Consider the following 21,635-nt stretch of genomic DNA (forward strand, 5'->3'; position numbering starts at 1 on the left):
GGCCTATTTCTGTAGTGAAAAAGAAAAAGAAATCATTTTGTATATAAGGAATACTTTATTTTTCACAAATTAAGATAGGCGTCAAGGGGACCTACAGCGTAAGATTATGCTACAGAGATGCAGAAAAAGTATGTAAAAAGCATAAAAGGAGCTGAGGATATGGAAGTTTTGTTCTAAACAGCTGCCCTGTTAGGTTGCAGGGCCCTTTTTCTGGAAAGGAATGGAGCAGCTTTTCCTTTAATAAAAGAGAATTAAAAAGAGAAGGTGGGTGAATTATGTGACAAAGCTTTTTTTGGGTAGCCAACTATGTACAACAGTGATAGACAGATAAGATATAAAATTAGCCAGTTGAGTGCTGGTCTCCAATAGGGAATGGATACGTTGTGACTGTAGAATTGTTTCATAATCCCTAGTCTTCCAATAAGTAGTTAGGATTAACTACAAGGTAAGGGTCTTCTTCATCAATGCTCTGTCCTTCCACAGAATCTTTCAGCCCTGTCTGTGTGAGCTCAATTAGAATGTGGTCCTGAAATACAGAGAGCCTCAGTCAGGCCATGTTCTGAAGAGTCCTAGGTCACACATTGTAAGACACCCCAGTCACAAGCATACTTGCTTCAAAGGAAAATGCCACTGCTTTAAAGCAGGATTTACAGTGGTACCTCGGGTTACATACGCTTCAGGTTATAGACTCCACTAACCCAGAAATAGTACCTCGGGTTAAAAACTTTGCTTCAGGATGAGAACAGAAATCGCACGGTGGCGGCGTGGCAGGTCCCATTAGCTAAAGTGGTGCTTCAGGTTAAGAACAGTTTCAGGTTAAGAACGGACCTCCAGAACAAATTAAGTAAGTAACCAGAGGTACCACTGTACTTCCAATTGAGCAATTAATATCATGCCCTCTTCATCTCCGTTTCTCACCAAACTTATGTGCGCTTATGTGCGCCAGAGTTAAAGGCTACCACCAACAGCTCATCAAGTGCATTCTTCTGCATATCTACTTGGAAGAATGTACTACTGATTCAGTGAACTCGCACCCAAGTATGTGCAGTATTGCAACCTTAGATTACAATCATATGCACACCTACCTGGAACTAAGCTCCACTGAACACAACAGGACATGCAATTCTATATATACTTGCTTGGAAGCAAGATGGATTTAACACAGTGCCATGTGTCACAAAGTAAACTTGCATATAAGATGGGGCATTGAGCTAATCAAAGACCACATTATTTTTATCATCACATCCTTCAAGGAATTTAAAGTAGGGTTTTTACTTCAAAAAAACCTTACAATTTCAGGTATAAGTGTACGTACATAGTGTGTAAGACGATGGATCACTTTTTCTATTATCATCTTCTTATTTATCAGTTCTTCTTCAGAATCTATTTCTGATTCAATTTCCTTTAAATACCAGTTGATAAGTTCACTCTTTTTTAAGGAGGCGTCATCATCTTCTGCAGGAAGAAAAGAAAGCAAGGTGATGATGATGATAAAACACTCTGAAATCCCAGACTGACTGCCTCAAAAATGTTTCAAACATGATTCAGGAAGTCAAGACACCATATACGGAAAACGCTTGCTGGCAGCGTAGAATGGGAGCTGGACTTTGTTTATTATTTACAGCTAAGACCTTCCAATCCAGGATTTATATTTTTTTTTTTTGGGGGGGGGGGGAGAGCAGAGGGGAATTGAACTTGCTGATCCAAATTGCTGAATTGAGCCCCAAATCAAATTTGGCAGGCTGTCCGCAACCCTACTTCCTCCCCCCACTCTTGCTACAGTTAGCATTAGGGGGAAATGATCTTGTAATGGTAAGTCGGAGGGTGGGAGAAGGAGATGATTTCATGGGGACTGTAGCTGGGGAGGGATGGCTTAAACCACTTAACCCCACACGCTGCAATTCTGAGACCTTCCCAGTGGCTTGCACTTGGATTTCAAAGAACATGCAATGTGATTACTAAGCATGTACTTAATTCCGCATGCACCAAGACAATGCTTTATTACCTTCTTCCGATTTTCTCAGATGCATTACAATGAGGTTTGAGATTCTGCGATATTCAGGGAAACTAAGCCTTAGGGAAGCCTTTGGTGCCACATCCTTGCTCAGATCATCTGCATGTCCATTGATGCCGTTCACCAAGCCATTAACGACTGCAGTGTCTCCATCTCCTGAGCACAGAAAGTTTTTGTACACATTATGCCAAGGTGGGGACAGAAGCCGCAGTAGAAGCACATCACAAATGACTTAATTGCCTGTTTCCCCCCTCTACCCAGAACAAACATTTTGAAAGTGTAGCAGTTGCATTTCTCTTATCATATCAAATGATGTTATCTATATTTTCTAGCTGGCTGAGATTTTATAGTCTTCCAAACAGATACCTTATCATTTTTAGTTCTGTAGCCATAAGGATTTCAGGGCATAGTTCTTATTTTCAAAACAATAAATATGAAAGATACGATGTCTGTTATCTTGATTAGACCAATGCACATTATTGACTGATTTACAGCTCCATAAGACTCAGAGGTAAGCCCTACTGACTTCAATGGGAGTTACTCCTTGGTAACAGATTACACGATTGTGGTTTAAAGCTTATATACTGGGTCCACAGAAATGTTCTCTTAGTAGTAGTCCACACTAAATCCACCACATATAAAATAAAAAACAAAAGAACAAAATGCCTTCTATTTTTTTAAAAAAACAAACAAAACAAAACAGGTTTCAAATAAAAATCCAATTCATTTAAAAGCTTTTTGGTGGATTAAATACTTGTTGAGAAGATGCCAAGCAGGCAATGCCAAGCAAGAGCTCCACCACTAAAAAGGTTCCACTTGAGATCTTAAACCTACTGGCTTAAGGCAAATGCACAGTGTGGTGGCAGCACACACTGCTAAAAGATTCTCTGCTCCACTCTGCCTCCTGTTGCTGCTGCACCGCCAAGAAAGAAAGCCAGAGCCTGACTTGTCATGAAGTCTGAACCTGGGCGTTTAGTATTTCTCCTTCAAAACAAACCATGAGCAATAAAGCCAGGAAGAAACTTTGGTTCTCTACACGTTAAACCATAGCTTGTTTTTAACTATGCTTCAAAAGTACTGCAGGAAATATATATATATGTGTGTGTGTGTGTGTATATATGTACATATATATATGTGTGTGTGTGTGTGTGTGTGTGTGTTGGTGTATAAATGTGTATATATGTGTGTGTGTGTATATATGTGCATATGTACATATATGTGTGTGTGTGTGTGTGTGTATATATCTGTACAAGGCTTCAAAGGACAAAACTAGAACCTGAACTGGACCCAGAAACAAGCATGTTCCAAGAATTATTTTATTATTAAGAGATTTATTTTGCGACCTTTATTATAACAGCTTTCAATGAGGCTATCAGGTAAAAACATTTGTCAGGTGTTCCCCAACCTGGTGCCTTCTTAATGTTCTAGATCACAGCTTCCAAGAGCCCTAGCCGGCATGACCAATGACCAGTGACAATAGGAGCTGTATTATAAAACATTCTAGAGGGCATCACAGGTTGTGGAAGTCTAATATAGTCTATAGTTCATCAGCAAATTACTCACTCTGAACTCCATCCTGGGCCTCAGGCTCATCAATGGCTTGTTCTTCATCTTGGTCTAAATTGATATCTGGAGTTTCAACTCTGATGATGGATTTGTTCAATAACCTGAAGGCTTCCTTCACATGTTTTGGATGGACCTTTACAAATATTTAAGAAGAGTCAAGATGAATAAAGACATACCTGTCCAAACACATTATTTATTTATTAAAAAAAAAAATACATGCCATGAACTCGTATAAAAAAAAAATCCAAGGTCGTGTACAACAAAATATACACGTGAAACAATTTATAGACAATGCAATTGATGGGCTCCAAAACATCTGTTGGCCATAGAAGCAACAAGAGTACTTTCCAACTTGTCCCCCTTCCCTGTGCCAAGGAGGAAGGCTCCACTAACACTGGATTCACAGTCAAAAGCCAAACACAGCCAACTTCTATAAATGAAGAAAGCTAAAGATACAGTTCATAAAGTTGTTATCTTTTACTTAACTCTCTTTTTCTCTCTCTGAAAGACTGAAGGCTTGTGGGCCACACAAAAACTTGCAGCTGGTCTAAAATTTCAGCTAAAAACTTCTGCGGAATAAGCATTTCCACCCCTATGTAGAAACATAAGCTAGCACTGGACTAGTTACAAACTGAACATGTACCATTCATATAAAAGGTTTTCATTTCAAGCGACAGTAATCCTCAAATTTATGCTTAAAATGATAGGAGAATGAACCATGGCATTTTAAGCTATATGTTTAAACAGAATAAAAATGTTAAGAACAGCTGCATTGGTCAAAGCTCTGTCCTGTTCCATGCTGCCCCATTAAGTTTAGCTACCTCGTCGCAGCAATGCATCCGTGCCATTGCTTCCGACAGCCGAATCATGCTTTCCAGCTGCCGCACTGTGATTCTCCATGACGATTTTGTAATGCCGGAACCATCCCTCTGGCGAAGGCGCTTATATTGTTCAACTATAAAATCCTCCGACTCCTTAGAAATCTATTGGAGAACGAATGAAAGTAAAATGTGGTAAGCTATAGTGAAATTGTGCACCACTTCCCATTTATAAACTTCATATATTCATTGGGGCCGGAGTCAAACTTCCATTACAAACTAGATCAACAGCTGGATATGGATTCGACATTTATTTGCAACGAACAACAAGAAAGAGTCAGTCTAAAAAAAATTATTGCGCAATTAAAATGCGCCTGTCTACTGTGATTGACAAGAGCGGCACAAAAATACAGTACAAAATTATTTATTTATTGTATTTATATGCCATCCAGGGGGCTCAAGGTGGCATGCACAATCTGTCCCCCATCCCCTTTTTATCTTCACAGCAACCTTGTGAGTGACTGGCCCAAGGTCACCCTGTGAGTTTCATGGCTGAGTGGGGATTCCTACTCTGGTCTTTCTTGCCCAACACTCCAACCATTGCACAACAATGGCTCACCTGAACACTTCAAACAACAGACACACTAAACTTTAGGCAAACCCAACTGGCTCCAAATCGCTGCCACAGAAGTAGAAACCAGTTACACTACATCCTAATTAACCAGGCATGCTCGTACGTGAGCCTGAGCATTAGCAACAACTATGTCAAAGTCAGAGTAACCACTATACATTTGGTATCAGTTCAGGTTTCTCATGCCATGCTGTGCTCAAACTCTCTGGAATCACAGATCTCGTAGAGTTGGAAGGGACCACAAGAGTCATCTAGTCCAATCCACATGACCCTGAGATTAAGTGTCTCTATTGGCTGAGCTATCCCAACCTAATGCTGAAGTCTGTCTCATTACCTTGGGTTTAAACTGCCTGGCAAAGAGAAGATACCTTCGGATGTCATCTAGCGAATACAGGCGATCAATTGATTCGTCTATCCTAGAATGAAGATCCACAATGCGTCTTGCAATGGCATAATCTGTAACCTGAAGGGGGTAGGTTTTGGTGAGAATACGTGAACTAAAGTTATAACAAATCATTAACAAAACAACAGGATAACAATGATGCACCCAGCAACTTCCAAAACGTTTGAGGATATCTCGATGGTTGTTTAGGTAATGCAAGCAGCTCAAATGGAACTGAGCTGTCCAATACATGAATAGATACCAAATTAGTCCAGTCAGTGAGTTCATTTGAGTCTTTAGGGGTAAAAAGAGAACACTAAAACAGGATTTAAAAAACAACAACAAACTACCATCTGTTGTAGAAGCAATCTGTTTTATACATTTTTTTAAAGGACTAAATATTCTATTATGCACAAGCTTCCAAATAATTCCATCAGCTTGGATCCTAAGACAGTTCATAGAAGGAAAGTTTTCCCTCTCCTGCATCGCAGCCACCAGTGCCCCCATTACCTGCTAGCTACCCTGAGGCGTGTGTTTGTGAGAGAGGAGAGAATATATAAAAATACATTGGGATGTTTCTCCCTTCCTCCAGCAATCTCCTGCACATCATCCTACATTATTCAATAATGCCCCCCAACACTCTAAAGAGGATTTTTAGTCAGGTGGACACAAGAGAGATGGGGAGCTTTCCTTCCACAACTTCCTTGAGGTTGATGCAGGGGCGTAGAAAGGGGGGGGTGCGGTGGGGGCAGCTCGCCCTCCCCCCCGTGCATGGCATGGGTGCCCATGCAGTTAACTCTGTCATTGGGTTAGCAGGGGTTAGCAAACTTTTTCAGCACAGGGCCGGTCCACCGTCCCTCAGACCATGTGGTAGGCCGGACTATATTTTTTGGGGGGAAATATGAACGAATTCCTATGCCCCACAAATAACCCAGAGATGCATTTTAAATAAAAGCACACATTCTACTCATGTAAAAACACCAGGCAGGCCCCATAAATAACCCAGAGATTCATTTTAAATAAAAGGACATATTCTACTCATGTAAAAACACACTGACTCCCGGATTGAGAAGGCGATCCAGCCACAGGCCTTAGTTTGCCTACCCATGGGTTAATGTCTTGGATCCCAAGATAAAAGAGAATTCATAGACAACTGCATTTATAGCCTGCATATTTCTGAATCTAAAATGCATAATATACAGTATGTAGGTTACACATTACCTCATTGCATTCATCCACAAGAATAAAGAAGAGATCAAATCGAGACATGATGGGGGCTGATAGGTTTATGTTCTGTTTCAGAGACTTTGCTCTATCATAACGTCCACCAACTGGGTTAGCTGCGGCCAAAATAGAGGTCCTGGCATTCAGAGTAGCCTATTAAAACAAAAACATGTTTGTTTGCTTTTCCTAAGCAGTGTAGAGTTGTTAACAAATTACATAAAGAAAAAGTGTTGGGGAAGAAAACACAGCAGTTTCAATGGTGCCTGGGCGTCAGTTTGATCAATCATGTAAAAAACATCCTCCACTCTACCAAAATACATCAACAGGAAAATGATTTCCAGGAACACTGTATAAGACGATAGTAAAGCATTTATTACATTTTCCCTGCAACATTTATAACAAAGGTGAAAATCAGCATATTTCATTGCAGGCTACTTTCTTCATTGTTTATGTGGATGGGCTTTTCAAAAGGAATACAATCTACTGCTGTTTAAGGCCATCAACATGCCCCTAATTATCAGGTGCTTAAGCCATTAACTTCATGAAATTATGGACACCTAACTTGATGTATATTGCAGCACAATTGTTAACTTTCTTGCTTAGAAGCATGTCCTACTGGGTTCGATGGAGCTTGCTCCCCCAAAAAGCCTGCAAAGGATTATAACCCAATTATCCAGTTTTTCACAGTGGGACAGATTTCTGGAAGAAATGTTTAACAGGAGGGACCAGCATGGAAAGTTGGTGTTGTGCAGATGTCTTGCAACAGTAGTGCTCCTGCTGCTTTCCAGGATGGGGTGGGACAGAAAAACCATGAGGTTGGGACTATTGCAGGACTCTCATAGCCACTAACTTCCCATCACCCTCTGGGCCCCTGCACTGGTCCTGGTAAGCAGCAGTACTGCTGCTGCTGCCAGAGACTGGTGGGCTTAATTTTGATGTAGGGTTGTGGGAGAGGAAGATATCCTGTTATGAGTATGGACAACAGACTGCCACCCTATTCTAGAAGCGTTCAGTTGAAAGAAAAGTTCCTTAGTTTTTCTAATGGAATGAAACTATTTGACAGAAAATGGGAAGGGTGAAAAGACGATCTGGCCCAAAGTCACTGGAGAAGCAAAGAAATCTCTCTCCAATACCATCTGAGCAAAGGATACACAAAGTTCAAGCAACACACAGCCACTTACCTTAACTCCTGCTTTAGTAATGGATATAGTCTGTTGCTCCATAGCTTCGTGAATGGCAACTTGATCCCTCATATCCATTTTGTCAAATTCATCAATGCAACAGACTCCCTAAAAGAGAGTGCAGATTCAACAACTGTACTTCAGCACTTGAAAACAAAAGGGGCCCCTCCTTTCAGAGCTACTAAATGCATTGGATAACTTACATTATCTGCCAACATCAGAGCTCCAGCTTCAATGACAAATTCATAGGACTCTTCGTCTTTCACAACAGCAGCCGTTAAGCCAGCAGCGCTAGAGGCCTTTCCACTGGTGTAGACAGCTCGGGGGCTGAACTCCTCCACGTGCCTGTTGGTTCAAATTGGCAGGCTACTCAGCAATTCGCATCAGAAAGGGCAACACAAACACTGCAGTTGACTTTAAAATTTTGCAGGCTGCAGGGCTCTAAATTATCTAGATGATTATTTGATAGCCATAAGCAAGGGGGGAAAGCAAGCCTATTTAGCAATTACAATGTTTATTACTTCAAGAAAGTAGTTTTTGTTCCAACAAGTAGCAGCGCCCTGCTCAGTGTTTAAGATGTCCTGCAGACGCCCTTCTCCCAGTATTCCTTCCATCAGGAGATGCAGGGCATCCAACGGGGGTGGGGTGGGGGGCTTTCTCAGGAGTCATAATGGCGGGCACTCTCCCCACAAGGAGATTGCCTGGCATCAAAACTGTTATCATTTCAGTACCGGGTTAAGAGCAGTCTTTTTCATCCAAGCGTTTTAATATATTCTAGCCATATTAGGAGAAATTGAGTGATATTTGTAAAGAAAACAATTAGAGGAATACATACAAAGCAGAAAGAAAAGTTATTATACAATACAAATCTGTGTTAAAAAAGAATGTTTATATTATGAGAATGGGTATAATGAGAAGGATGGGAAGGATTGTGTCGATGAACACTTTTATTGTGTAAATAGTGTTGTCTTCTCTTGTCTTTTCTTCTTTTGATTTTTTTTATTTCATATCTTTATTTCTTTATTTTTTTCTTTTTCTTTTTTATTATTTATAAATTTTCTATTTACTACCTAATTTTCTTTTTCTTCATATGTAAAGAGATAGCACATGTTTGTATAGATATGTAAATTTTAATCAATAAAGAATTATATACCGTATTTTTTGCCCTATAGGACGCACTTTTTCCCCTCCAAAAATGAAGGGAAAATGTGTGTGCATCCTATGGGGCGAATGCAGGCTTCAGGAAGCTATCCGCAAGCCTTGGGAGCCCGGTGGGAGTTCCCGCCGGGCTTCCAAGGCTTGCGGACAGCAGCCTGCAGCCCGAAACCCGGGGAGCGCAGCGGGGCACATCCCGGGCTTTGGGCAGCTCTCCGCAAGCCTTGGGAGCCTGGTGCGACTTCCCGCCGGGCTCCCAAGGCTTGCGGACAGCAAGCTCCGGGAGCGATGGCGAGGTTGCACAACCTCGCCTTCGCTCCTGGACCCCCAGCCCCGAGGCTAAAAACGAAGCCAGGACAGCTAGCGGTATCCATCCCGCTCGCTGTCATGGCTTCTTTGCTCTTTGGGGCTCGGGGGGGGAAATAATTTTTTCCCCTTTATTTCCCCCCCCCCCAAAAAAATAAGTGCGCCCTATGGGCCGGTGCGCCCTATAGGGCGAAAAATACGGTGTGTGTGTGTGTATATATATATTCTAGTCATGTTTTATTTTTGAAAGTCTCTACAACTCAATTAACAACGTCTTCTTGGTGCATCACAAATTTAAAAGACAACAAAATACAACTACAATCCAAAGCCAGAATAACAGGTACAGAGACAGAAATCAGCATAAAGCCACTGTTTTACAGACAGAGACAGCAATCCTATATCCTCTTACCAGAGACTAAATCCTCCTGAACACAACATACACGAACAAGTATGTGTAGCCAGCTACCTACAGTGACAATGCAAGTTAACCATATGCTAGTTCGCAAGAAACTTACTTAAGAAATTGACTCTTGGCAGTACTCGGATCGCCAACAATACAAACGTTGATGTCACCACGAAGTGAAGTGCTTTCTGCTGTTGTCTTAGGAACACCACCAAAGAGCATGAGTAAAACGCCTCGCTTAACTTCATCATTACCTGCATCACAAAAACTAACAGTTAGTTTTGGGGACGCTCACATTTAGAGTCAATTCTAAGAACACAAATGCAGGAGAAAAGCTTAAGATTCTAGTTGTTGCTATGGGCTGGCTTCAGACAGTAATTCAAAATTCAAACAAGTTTTTTCAGGGACTGGTTAAATCTCTGACAAGCTACTGTTCTGACTGAGCAGCACCAGCCTGGTGCATAGTCACAGGAAAGTCTCGACATCATAGCTGCTTCGTCACCTCTCCGCGATATGGCATTAAAATGCAAACAAGGGACGTGATCGCTAAACATAATTAAATATTACAGTTCAAATTTATTTGTGTTGGACAGAGTGATTACCAAGATAACACAGCAGTCAATAGGAATAAGCTATCTTAAACGGTCTATAAATCAGAGTCCAGGGTTATAATCATCTTTTAGAGCACAGAGGTTACTGAATAAGGAAAAGCCAGAGAAGTTATCTGTACAGATTAAAACCCACAATTACAGGATCACGTTCTCACAGCAAGGTTTGAAGTAAAAGGTAAAACAAAACTGGGGGCTCTTCTTTCCATGGTCCCATGAAAAAAGAATGCACAGAAAAGCAGCATTATGTATTTGCAAAAACGGCCAGAAAACAGGCAAATAATCTTAAAAAGGACTGCATGTAACTCTCAATTGCTGTATTCCTATCTTACTCTTTGGGTGCAACACCACAAATGACATACAGGAAACAAAATTCAGAGTTTTGATACCTCCTGTTCAGAAGGGATAACGAAACAAAAAAAGACATGAATACATATTAGACAATAGGAATTTAATTTGAAAGCTTCCAGCTGACCTAGAAAGTTAGTCAACGATAGCAAACATTACTATGGCTCCACAATTAGATCTTACCATGTATGGTTGGAAAGAGACTGGTACAAAGATTGTGATAAAGGTTTTTATCCTGGCTCATTTCAAATACTTTTTCCCACTCCTTTACTGACATCTGGTTTTTAATGCTTTCTGCAGTCTGTTCTTCATCTCGCAGCTCTTTGCCACCAAACTAAAACAAAGAGGGTTGAGGGAAAATATATAAAAATGCAAATATATTGCAGAGACTAGAAAATAACTTAAGTCTTAAGTCAGGGAAGGGGACTCTGGGGGGCTCCAGATGCTGTTGAACTCTTAACCCCCACCAGCCCCAATGCTCAGGGGTGATGGGGAATGTAATTTAGCAACATCTGGATGGGCACAGGTTTCCTATCCCTGGTGGGAAGTATGTCACAAGAGGACTTCAATTTAAATATCTCCAAAATGAGACCATTTAGGGCTGTATCTAAACATTCAACATGTGGTGGCAGAATGCAATAAAATATTTTAGGTTACAGGTGGGAGAATACTCCCCCAAGTGGATGAGGTTGGAAGGTTCTAGCCCAGAATTTGCTCCGCTGTTCTAGTTCTTGAATATCTAAAAAGTGTCCAATCTACCACTTTACTCTATTGCAGTGGTTCTCAACCTGTGGGTCCCCAGATGTTGTTGGAGTACAACTCCCATCATCCCTGAGCTCTGGCCTTGCGAGCTAGGGGTAATGGGAGTTGTAGTTCAACAACATCTGGGGACCCACAGGTTGAGAAAGGCTGCTCTATTGCTTGGCTGAAAGGGCACAGTAGGCGCTCAGTTTTCCTGGGGACAAGAGAACCAAATCCCATCATTAATATCTTCAAGAAAAATATTCTGGAAGCTCCTCTTCCTGAGTAAGGCTTACCCTTGGGTTCGTTGGTGCAACGTAACATGCTAGAAAGACCAATTTATAGGATAACTCTCTGACTCCAAGTGCACGAAGTCCTCTGACACCTTCAGTTTCATAGCCTTCTTTCCCACTCACACGAGAGCCAGTTTCTGCTCGGACACCTATAAGAGCAAGACATGTTTTAAGTTCTGCTCTAGGAACACGTGGTCATTTTCAGCCTACACATTTGAAAAAGGCAGAAAGGCACAGCTTTTCACTTTGGAATGTAGGTGGGAATAGCAATGCCTGCACTGAACAAGCTCCCACACCACAGAGAAAGCAAGCCTTTTGCTTGAAGTATACTGAAGCTGCAGAGTTTCAGGAAGGCTGTCCTACACATGACCTTCCTTTCTTTCTTTCTTTCTTTCTTTCTTTCTTTCTTTCTTTTTCTTTTTATTAAATTTTTATTTTTTTACCAACAACCAAAACACAAACAGTGAAACCCCCCAGGCGGCAGGTACACTGCGTATACATAATCAATAATAACATATTCAAATCAACCATATGTACAATTTTATATACGTTAACACTCCTCCATCCACAAGGATTATTTAACTTTTAACATTTCAATTGCCCCAAATTGTTCAAACCTACCCAAATAATTCAATATCTTCTCAAACCAATCCTCCTCTTTCCCTTTCATTCTGTGTATCTTGACGGTTAGATATTCTAATATTCTAACATTATTCAGTTTCTTCCTCCATTGGTTCACCCCCAGCTGTTCTGCATTTTTCCAATTACTCGTTGTAACCATGCCATTTCTGAACAAGGAAAGAGCCCCTCCCACTGCTCTGCTCTGCTTTGCTCTGCACAGGGTCAACCAACCTGGGGTAGACAGCTGGGACACATCAGGCACAACAATGAGGGAACCTGTGAAGTCACATTTGTCACCAGCCTGGGCTGATTCCACAGCTTCAGCCCGCAGTATCACCTCAACACTGCGAGGAATGCTTCCCCGGGGTAGCTCAGCTTGTGTCTCCTGAATACGGACCTGATGAGATAGGAAAAGCAAGCTGTCAAGAGGCAGGAAGTTATCATTACTAGTTGACCTGAAAATGTCACAAAACTGAACCCAAATGTTTCCAGCATGAAGACTACCGGGGGGGTGGGGGGGTGGGGATAATGATGCTGCATTCCTAATGAAGTGCCTTACATTTTTTAAGAACCCAGAATTTTTGAGATTTCTAATTACCAGCATCAACTTTCTAGGAGCCCTGGTAACAGTTACAAATACCTGATTAATTTTCAGGCTCTATCTGATAGCTATCATGGAGCATCACCATAAAACAAAACTAACAGCACAGCTATTAAAGCAGGTTCCCTTAAAGGTCTAAATCACCCTCAGTAGGCAAAGGGCAAATCTCACAGGGAGCACTGTCAGAAGTGCAAGCTTGTTTCTACCATGCTAACGGCTGTGGAAAAAACTGAGATGGACAACCACCAAAGAAGCAATACACCAGCAGCAAAAGATTCTGTCAAATATAGCTCTTAGTCTTCCATCAATGACAAATGTCTAAGTACGCATTCAAAGCAGATTTTTGTTGATACACCTTTCTACTTCTCAAGTGGAAAGCACTTTACAAATGTGACAGGTCTATACAGCAACAAAACGCATGTGGTTCAAAATGGTAAATTCAAGAATGTTTCTAATATTGTGAAAAAATATCTAGAGAGACTAGGTGGTCCCTGTAGGCTGCACAATGAGATCACTTCTCAGCGCCATTGCTGATCTCTACAGCAGCTGAGACAGATTCCTAAATTTACAAGGTGCATCTTGCTCTTTGGGTTCTGAAAAACACCTGATAATTAAATACATTTTTCACTACAGAAAATTATTCTTAATAGGTTGAATATATGCATTTGTGCAAGGTGTGCGTGTGTATATGTGCCTGACCTCTCATGCAAACAATTGCAGGGAGAAGTTACTGGGGAAAGTTACTGGGAGCATGACATGAGTGAACTCCAGTCACTTCAATTATGAAGACAAGAGAACTTTCAGGTCTGAATACAGCATTCTGGAAGACGAATGGCAGTAATTTACAAGAGCTGCCCATGAGATATTCCAGAGGGACTGCTGTGTTATCCTGCTGTAACGAAACCAACGCAGCCTTGTGGCACCTTAAAGACAAACTAATTTAATATGGCATAAGCTAGAATGCATTTCGTAAGATGCATCCACTGTATCCTCAGTTGGCAGATTTTCACTTACACACAGGAAAAACACAAAAATTGCTACATTTTATTCAAGTGCAGGTGGTGACCATTTTCTGTACATCCAACTGACATGTGACTGCTGATGCACAGGTCGGACCCAGAAAAGGGCAAAACAGGAGTGGAACAGGGCACAGTGGACTTACACGTGTTCCACTGATGTGTACAAGGGCCAGGAATGGATCTCCTGTGCAAAATGTTCGGCACTTGTAGTAAGAGCAAAACTTTACACTTAAAGAGACACAGGACATAATGCTAAATCACTGTTCAATCCTACATCAACAGGCCTTTACCGTCAAGCACCTGAGTTCCTTCTCCTTCCTGCATGTCAAGACTCCCGTCCTTTCACTATAGTTTAGTTTACTATTTTATCCAAAACCAGCAAACTAAGATTTGTTACCTGCAAACCAAGATATTTTGATTCTGGATTCCAAGGCAAGCATAAACTTTAGTTTGTCAATTTAGACTAAACAGCATACAATGGTTTGCCACAAACCCATGAAAGCAGGGAGGAAATTACAGTTCATGTGGTGCCAAACCATAATAATAATAATAATTTATTATTCATACCCCGCCCATCTGGCTGGGCTTCCCCAGCCACTCTGGGCGGCTTCCAAAAAAAAATAATAATTAAAATACTGTACTACATCAAATAAACCATGGTTTATTTAACTTTACAGCTGAACCAGTCAAGTATAGAAGACTAACCTGACATCACATCATGTTTTCAAACCCAGCAGAAATTCTGACAATTGATGAATTACCTTTTGAAAGTCAACGAATCTGGATTTGTTGGTGTCCAGAAGGAACCGTTTCCTATTGGCACAAACTGGGTTTCTGCAGATGTTGGGTTGTGTGTACTTGAACTGCTGCTCAACATCTTTTATCACTGTCTGGCAATCCAGGCACAGGAATGTTCCGCTTACGAGCTCTGGGTGAACTGGGTGGGTGCGGACTACTTGCCCGCTAATACGCATTAGCGATCCAATTCGAGCTGACGTCATTTCACGAATTCTGTTTAAAGAACAAAGTCAAATTCAAAAGATCATCAGTTTTAAAATACATTCCAGAAAATCAGATAGCAAGTACATGGCCTATTATGGTCCATTGTCGTCGAAAGAGAACCAGAACTGACAAGTACAAACTGTTCTGTAGCTAAGAACAAATAAGTACCTGTTCTGCTCACAGCAGTTAGGTGCAAGCCAACTGAATATGGTGGGATGATTTCCCTGACATTTAAACAAAGGTCGTAATCAAACCTTTAGAGCTGCTGACTTCCCATCTTGTTCCCCGTAACTTTTAAAAATACCTTGCTGAAATATTGTAAGTAGACAAGACACCATGGTTGACAGTGTCTAACACCACATAAAGTTCCAACAGAATCAAAAGGACAAACTTCCCCATTTTATTTTTGGCAAAGGTCACCACCTACAAAGGCTAGCAATGTAATTTCATGATCAGGCTGGAAGCCAGGCTGAAACTGATTTTCTAGGCCCATTTCATTATGGGAAACCTGGAGCTAAGATGCCACCTTGAGACCCAATGGGTTTCATACTTTAATGGAAAGAAGCATTTGCCACAACACTAGCCCACACAGCTAGTTCTTATTGGGCCACTTTTCTTAGTCAGGACGGGCAAGGGTCTAAAGCACAGGTAGTAGGCCTCATATCTGCAAAATCGCTATCCATGTCTTCATGCAAAACATCATCAGTCTGAAAAAAAAAACTTCTCTCCATATTTCTGAAGCATATCCACATGGCAATCTCCTGCACATTTTCTTTTAACTCTATAAAAAAGAAAAAAATTGATGGGAGTATGGTTGTGTGCATCAGCATCACTCTTCTTGATAAACCATGTTGGCTATCAGTATATTCTGATAGATGAAATGATGGTATAATCGGCATGGGTAGCCTATGACTCACAAGTTAATGGAGGCCATTTGAATGCTCCTGAATTGTAAATAACATCCTACAAAGAAGGAGCTTATTTGGAGTTACCTTACTAAATTGTATGCTTACATCTTTACAGTATCAATGTATCTTACTTGTGTCTGGTAGGTAGGTCCTGGAAAGCAACATAGAAGTCCTTATTGGGGGGAACATTTCCATGGTCTCTAGCAAAGGTTTTTACAGCTCGACACAAGAAAGGATAGACTCTAAAATAGAAAAACAAGTTTTAGTGATGCAAATCTTTATTTTATACCCTTTGGATCAAAGTAGCAGCATACACCATGGATTTCTATCCTTTAAAGTATCTTGAACAGTACACTGGTAAAATACAGTAATATTAAAACAAGTGAAAAATACAAAACTGTGGTCTGACATATCTGTTTGGCTTTTTGTTCAAGTAACAACTTTGCAAACGTTATTTAGTATAATTAACTATACTTTAAAAAACCACCACCAGAGGGCTGTGAATGACAAGCACCTTTAACTGTGAAAACATATTCCCTTCTTTCTTAATGTTACTTAGAGCAGGAAATGGGGCACCTGTGACCATCCGTATGTTTTTGAACTACATCTTCCATCATCCCTAACCAAAGCCCATGCTGGCTATGGGGCATGAGGTGGAGCCCAACATCATCCAGAGGTCCACAGGTTCCCCAGCCTTGACTTAGAACTCCTCTGATAAAACCCAGGATGGGTAAAATAGTTATGATGGAGCCAACTATTCAATAAAACATGTTTACTAGAGCCTTCTTACCTATAGAACTCTTCTTGGATTGTGGTAGCAAGCTGCTGATTAAACTGCTCCAGATCCTCAAAGCTCACAATTAACGTGTTTCTCTCTGGACGAATCAATTCCTCTGCATCTCGCAAGTATTTAACTTCTCCATCACTGTTCTGAAATCTGAAAATAGCAGTATTTTAAGGGACAGTTTGCAGGAATCGTTTCCTAAATAGTGAGTCTGTGCACATGCTACACTCTGTGCTAAGACTATAAAGAGAAAGGCTTAAAAGCTAATAATGAGACACCATCACTTGATGGGAGGGAACCCCTGCTGCTACTGAACACCTAATGAAAAGCTGAGTTATCACGGCGAGTAAAAATGTTCATTTTGTATAAGCTGCACACAGAATACTGAAGAGCCCTGACATTTCTCTAATTATGCCACATGAAAAGGAAGGAAGCATCTAAATATGAGGAAAAAATACACCGACCCCAGTGGTGTGGTCATCAAATTACAAGAAATAATGATTACAGTTAGGAGGGTTGATGTAATCAGTGAAAAAATGAGAAAAAAATAGCTGCCTTTTATCAAGGAGTCCCACACTACAGCCCATTATAAGTTTTGTAGTCCTATGCAAGTTTACTCAGATGCAAGAATCATTGAGCTCAATAGGATTTTACTGATTCGTAATAGTGTACTGGTTAGTGTCTAGTGTTAGACTAGGACCTGAGAAACTAAGGTTCAAATCTCCACTTAACCATGAAACTCATTTAGGTGACCTTGGGCCAGTCATTGACTCTCAGCACACCCAACCCCACTGGGTTGTTGTGAGGATATGGGGCAGGAAGAGAACCATGTGCAACGCCTTGAGGTCCTTGAATAGAAATGTAGTCGTAAATAATTAAAAGTGTGCATAGGATTGCAGCTATGCAGACTGAGCCTATGTACGCTTCCTCAGAAGTAAGCCTCAAAAGTGTTTAAGCTGCAGCGGCAGATTTACATTTGAGCAAAGGCAAGGTGGGGCTGTTAAAAAGCTGTTTCACAGCACTTCAAAAGGTTATGGTTATTCAGGAGGAGGCAACAGCGGATGCTGAATACTGCAAAGAAAACCCCCTACTACTATTCTTGTTTATTAAACTTATTAGTCCCTCCCCCCCCCAAAAAAAACCCCCTAACTCAAGGCGACTACAGCAGTAAATAAATAACACGTACAATTAAAACCGGCACAAAACTAGAGTAAAATATTTATCCCTCTCTCCATGGGCGTGGCCAGGATTTAGGTAGTCAAGTTTTATTTGTTTGTTTGTTTGATTTAGGGCGGGCAACTGCGCCCCCCCGTACGCCCCTCCCCCCCCAAATAAATAGGGCACACCTGTTGACATGTGGGAATGAGGCGCAATCCCAGCAACCAAACACACTTGTCCAAACAAAACAAAACAAAACCAACAGCGTCTTAGGGCCAGGAGAAGCACGATGTCAGGGGATAAATACTATACACTCTCTCTCCCCCCCCGGCCCCCACTAAGGGAAAGCACAAGTGCAAAAGCTACGGGGAAGCGGATGAGCGCCGGACTTGCTCCCAGGTGGAGGGTGGCTATCTAGGCCTCCTAGTCCAGCAAAGCGCAGCGCACGACCACCGCCAAGCGCCCAACTTCGCTCCCCTCCCCGTCCCGTCCCCCCCCCCCCCGCAGCTCCTACGACTCACGCTTCGAGGAAGTCCTGGAACAGCTTCTGGCACTTCTCGGCCACCTCGTCGCGGATTTGCTTGAGCGGCGCCGCCGCCGCCGCCGCCAGCCCAGCACCCCCCGCAACGGCTAAATCCATGGCGGACAAGTTCTCTTTCTTTCTTTCTCTCCGGCTCGGACAGAGGGGAGGATTCGCGCCACTAGCGGCGCCCTCGTGACAGCACCCGCCAACCAGAAGCGCTCGGAGGCCGAGGCCACGCCCCACCGGAACGTTCGCCCGGGAAAACTTTTCGCGCCAAACCTGACGGCGCGGGAAACGGGGAGAGCGAGCGGCGGGGGCGTTCTGAATACGTAATAAGTGGGCGGGAACAACCTCTGGCACTTCTCAGTGCAAGAACACACACACACAGTGAATCTACCCTCCTGTCCCATCCCTTGGAAGGTGGTAGACCAGGGGTAGGCAAACTAAGGCCTGGGGGCCAGATGTGGCCCAATCGCCTCCTCAATCCGGCCCACAGACGGTCTGTGAATCAGCATGTTTTTACATGAGTAGAATGTGTTCTTTTATTTAAAATGCATCTCTGCGTTATTTGTGGGGCCTGCCTGGTGTTTTTACATGAGTAGAATGTGTGCTTTTATTTAAAATGCATTTCTGGGTTACCGTATTTTTCGCTCGATAACACGCACCTGACCATAACACCCACATAGTTTTTAGAGGAGGAAAACAAGAAAAAAAAAGTCTGAATGAAACAGTGGATGTATCATTTTTGTGCTTCATGCTGTGGCCACAGACATGTGATTTGACGGTGAGTTTGGGGTAGCCCAATGCAAAAATCTTGAGAATCCCTGTGGATCTGTGCTTTGTAACCACGTTTTTGCACCATTGTGGCCCCAGGCAACAGTGGGTACGTGATTTTTTTGGTGCAGGCTGTAGCCATGGACATGTAATGTGATCTGATGGTGAATTTGGGGTGACCCAATGCAAAGATCCTGAGGATCCATGCTTTGTAACCACGTTTTAAGTGGGGAGGGAAGGAAAAACACAGAAGGGACAAGGAGCACGAGAGGGATGCGAGAGGGGTGCGCGGAGAAGCAGCTGGCTAACAATGCAGGAGAGGGGTTTAACGGGAGGGAGGAAAGGAAGGCAAAAGTTTTCCCCCACCCACCCAAGCCAGCCCTCTCTCTCTCCCACCTGCATTTTCCGGCTGCCTGTGATGCTGGACGCAGCAGCAGCACCAGCACCAGCAGCGGAGCACGGAGAGGAGGAGGTGGTGGCTGTCGGTTGTGCTCCTAGCGAAAACAGTGGGCAGTAAGACCCTGAGGCAGAATGCAGGAAAGCAGCAACCTCCACTTTTTAGCCTTCCCTCCTCCGCGATCTGATTTTTGCTTGATTTTTGCCCCGTACTTGGGCCAGTCGGCTCCAGGGACCACACATTCGCTCAATAACACACACAGACATTTCCCCTTACTTTTTAGGAGAAAAAATGTGAGTGTTATAGAGAGAAAAATACGGTATTTGTGAGGCATAGGAATTCGTTCATTCCCCCCCCCCCCAAAAAAAAAAATAGTCCGGCCCAGCACATGGTCTGAGGGACGGTGGACCAGCCCCCTGCTGAAAAAGGTTGCTGACCCCTGTGGTAGACTCTGCTTCTTTGGAAGTTTTTAAGCAGAGGTTGGATCTGTCATGGATGCTTTAGTTGAGATTCCTAGAGGTTGAAGGAGATTACCCTTGGGGTCCCTTCCAACTCTACAATTATATGATTCTATGATGGCACATGACATTCACCATGAGGATGGAAGTGGAATTACCCCAAGTGTCATGTTTAGTTGATTTCTGCAGAAGTATTTGCATACAGTTACTAGGAATGTTAACTAGGACCACTAAGACAAACAACATGTGGCAGCCATCCTTACAGCAGGCTAATCTATTCAGTAAAGAGGGAGTGAAGACCTTGATACAGGGATGTCATTTTTTGCAGTATCCCCCTTAATGGCTGTAATGTGCTCCATTTCATAGGTTGTCTACTGTCGGGGCACCAGGTACCACTGTTTAAGAACTACTGTCATCTGTGTGAGTTACTCAAATGAATATACTAAGCATATCAATATGGAGCAAAGACATTTCCACACACATGGGATGAAGGCATAAGGGATGATCTGTGAGAAAACAAACAGAAATCTGCAATAAATTCATTTGTCCTAAAACATCATTTTCCAAACCTTTCAGCATGAATCAGTGAGCGACTCTGTTATTTATTAGGATGAAGCATCCAATAAAGCCTATTATCCAGAGATACTACTAGCTCTCCATGGGAAAAGGTAATTGAATTTGATCGATTCCAGTTGGATTAGCTGAACAAACAACTCTTTCTGGAACCAGATTTAACAGCAATAAAATTGTGGTAATAAGTAGTTATTTATAATCCACTTAGCAAACAAATACAGCTGGGAACGTGCACACGCAGGCAAACCCATTTTAAAAAATGTTTCTGGGAATATGCCAGTGCTTAGTACTCAGAGCTGGCCCATTAGCCAAGCTGCCTAACCTGGTTTCTCAACTGGATGACTTCATAGTCCTCATTTTCTGCACTGTCCATTTTTTGCCCAGACCTTTGTTTTGAGTGATAATCCTCAAAAAAAGGTATGAAACAAAATATCAGTGTGTCATTTGGCTGAGTCTATTTACACACACTGATTTCTGCATCAGGACCTTTAATTAATGGCAATGCCCCTGAAAATTAGGATACCATAATTCTGTACATACATTGGTACCACCCACCGTCAAATTTCACATCGTGGCTTAATTGCTTGGAAACACTTAAAAATCTGGCCAGCAATTAAATAATTATAATTATAATTATTTAATATCTTACTCCTGAATAAATAAAAACATCACAGAACTGTAACTATTAGCTCTTTTAGTTGCAATTTCAAAACACAAGACCAAATTATTGTATTTTACAGCAGCATCAGTGTGTATGGCACTTTACAAGAAAGCAGGTTCCAGTATTACAATCTCAGCGATCTCAGGTTCCAGCACTTACAATCTCAGAAAGTATGGGTAATGTCACTGAACTCTAGTTCCCACCGGCTTCAGCCACCAAGCCCAATGGTCAAATATTATAGGAGTTGTAGTTCAGCAAGAGTGCCCCTGCCATGCTGTGGCCCTGAGGTTCCTCATGCCTGTTTTAAGCACATTCTCTTAAGGCTTACATACATGATCATCTCTTTTTATCCTCAATAGTCCTGTGAGATACGGAGGTTGAGAGGCAAGCCAGTTATTAAGGCTCCCAGCATAGTTCAATGTTCAGCAGGGATCAAGATAATTATGCCCTGCTTAAAGTTATTTTCTAGTATTGAAAAGCAAGACA

At 42.1% G+C, this 21,635-nt stretch overlaps 1 protein-coding gene across 1 annotated transcript; it reads right to left on the reverse strand.

The window, feature by feature from the left end:
- Positions 1-35: 35 nt before the first annotated feature.
- MCM6 (minichromosome maintenance complex component 6) lies at positions 36-18,470 on the reverse strand. The gene is made up of 17 exons (XM_079993401.1): positions 18,285-18,470; positions 16,612-16,758; positions 15,953-16,063; positions 14,673-14,922; positions 12,523-12,688; positions 11,674-11,819; positions 10,820-10,970; positions 9,793-9,934; positions 8,020-8,161; positions 7,817-7,924; positions 6,633-6,788; positions 5,364-5,492; positions 4,402-4,563; positions 3,578-3,713; positions 2,006-2,170; positions 1,316-1,455; positions 36-526 (listed from the first exon to the last, which is right to left on the reverse strand). Exons 1-17 carry the CDS (start codon positions 18,401-18,403, stop codon positions 410-412), a joined length of 2,487 nt encoding a protein of 828 aa, XP_079849527.1. The 5' UTR covers positions 18,404-18,470; the 3' UTR covers positions 36-409.
- Between the last annotated feature and the right edge of the window lie 3,165 nt (positions 18,471-21,635).

The sequence above is a fragment of the Podarcis cretensis genome, assembly GCF_951804945.1.
Source record: "Podarcis cretensis genome assembly, chromosome: 1".
Lineage (NCBI taxonomy): Eukaryota > Metazoa > Chordata > Lepidosauria > Squamata > Lacertidae > Podarcis > Podarcis cretensis.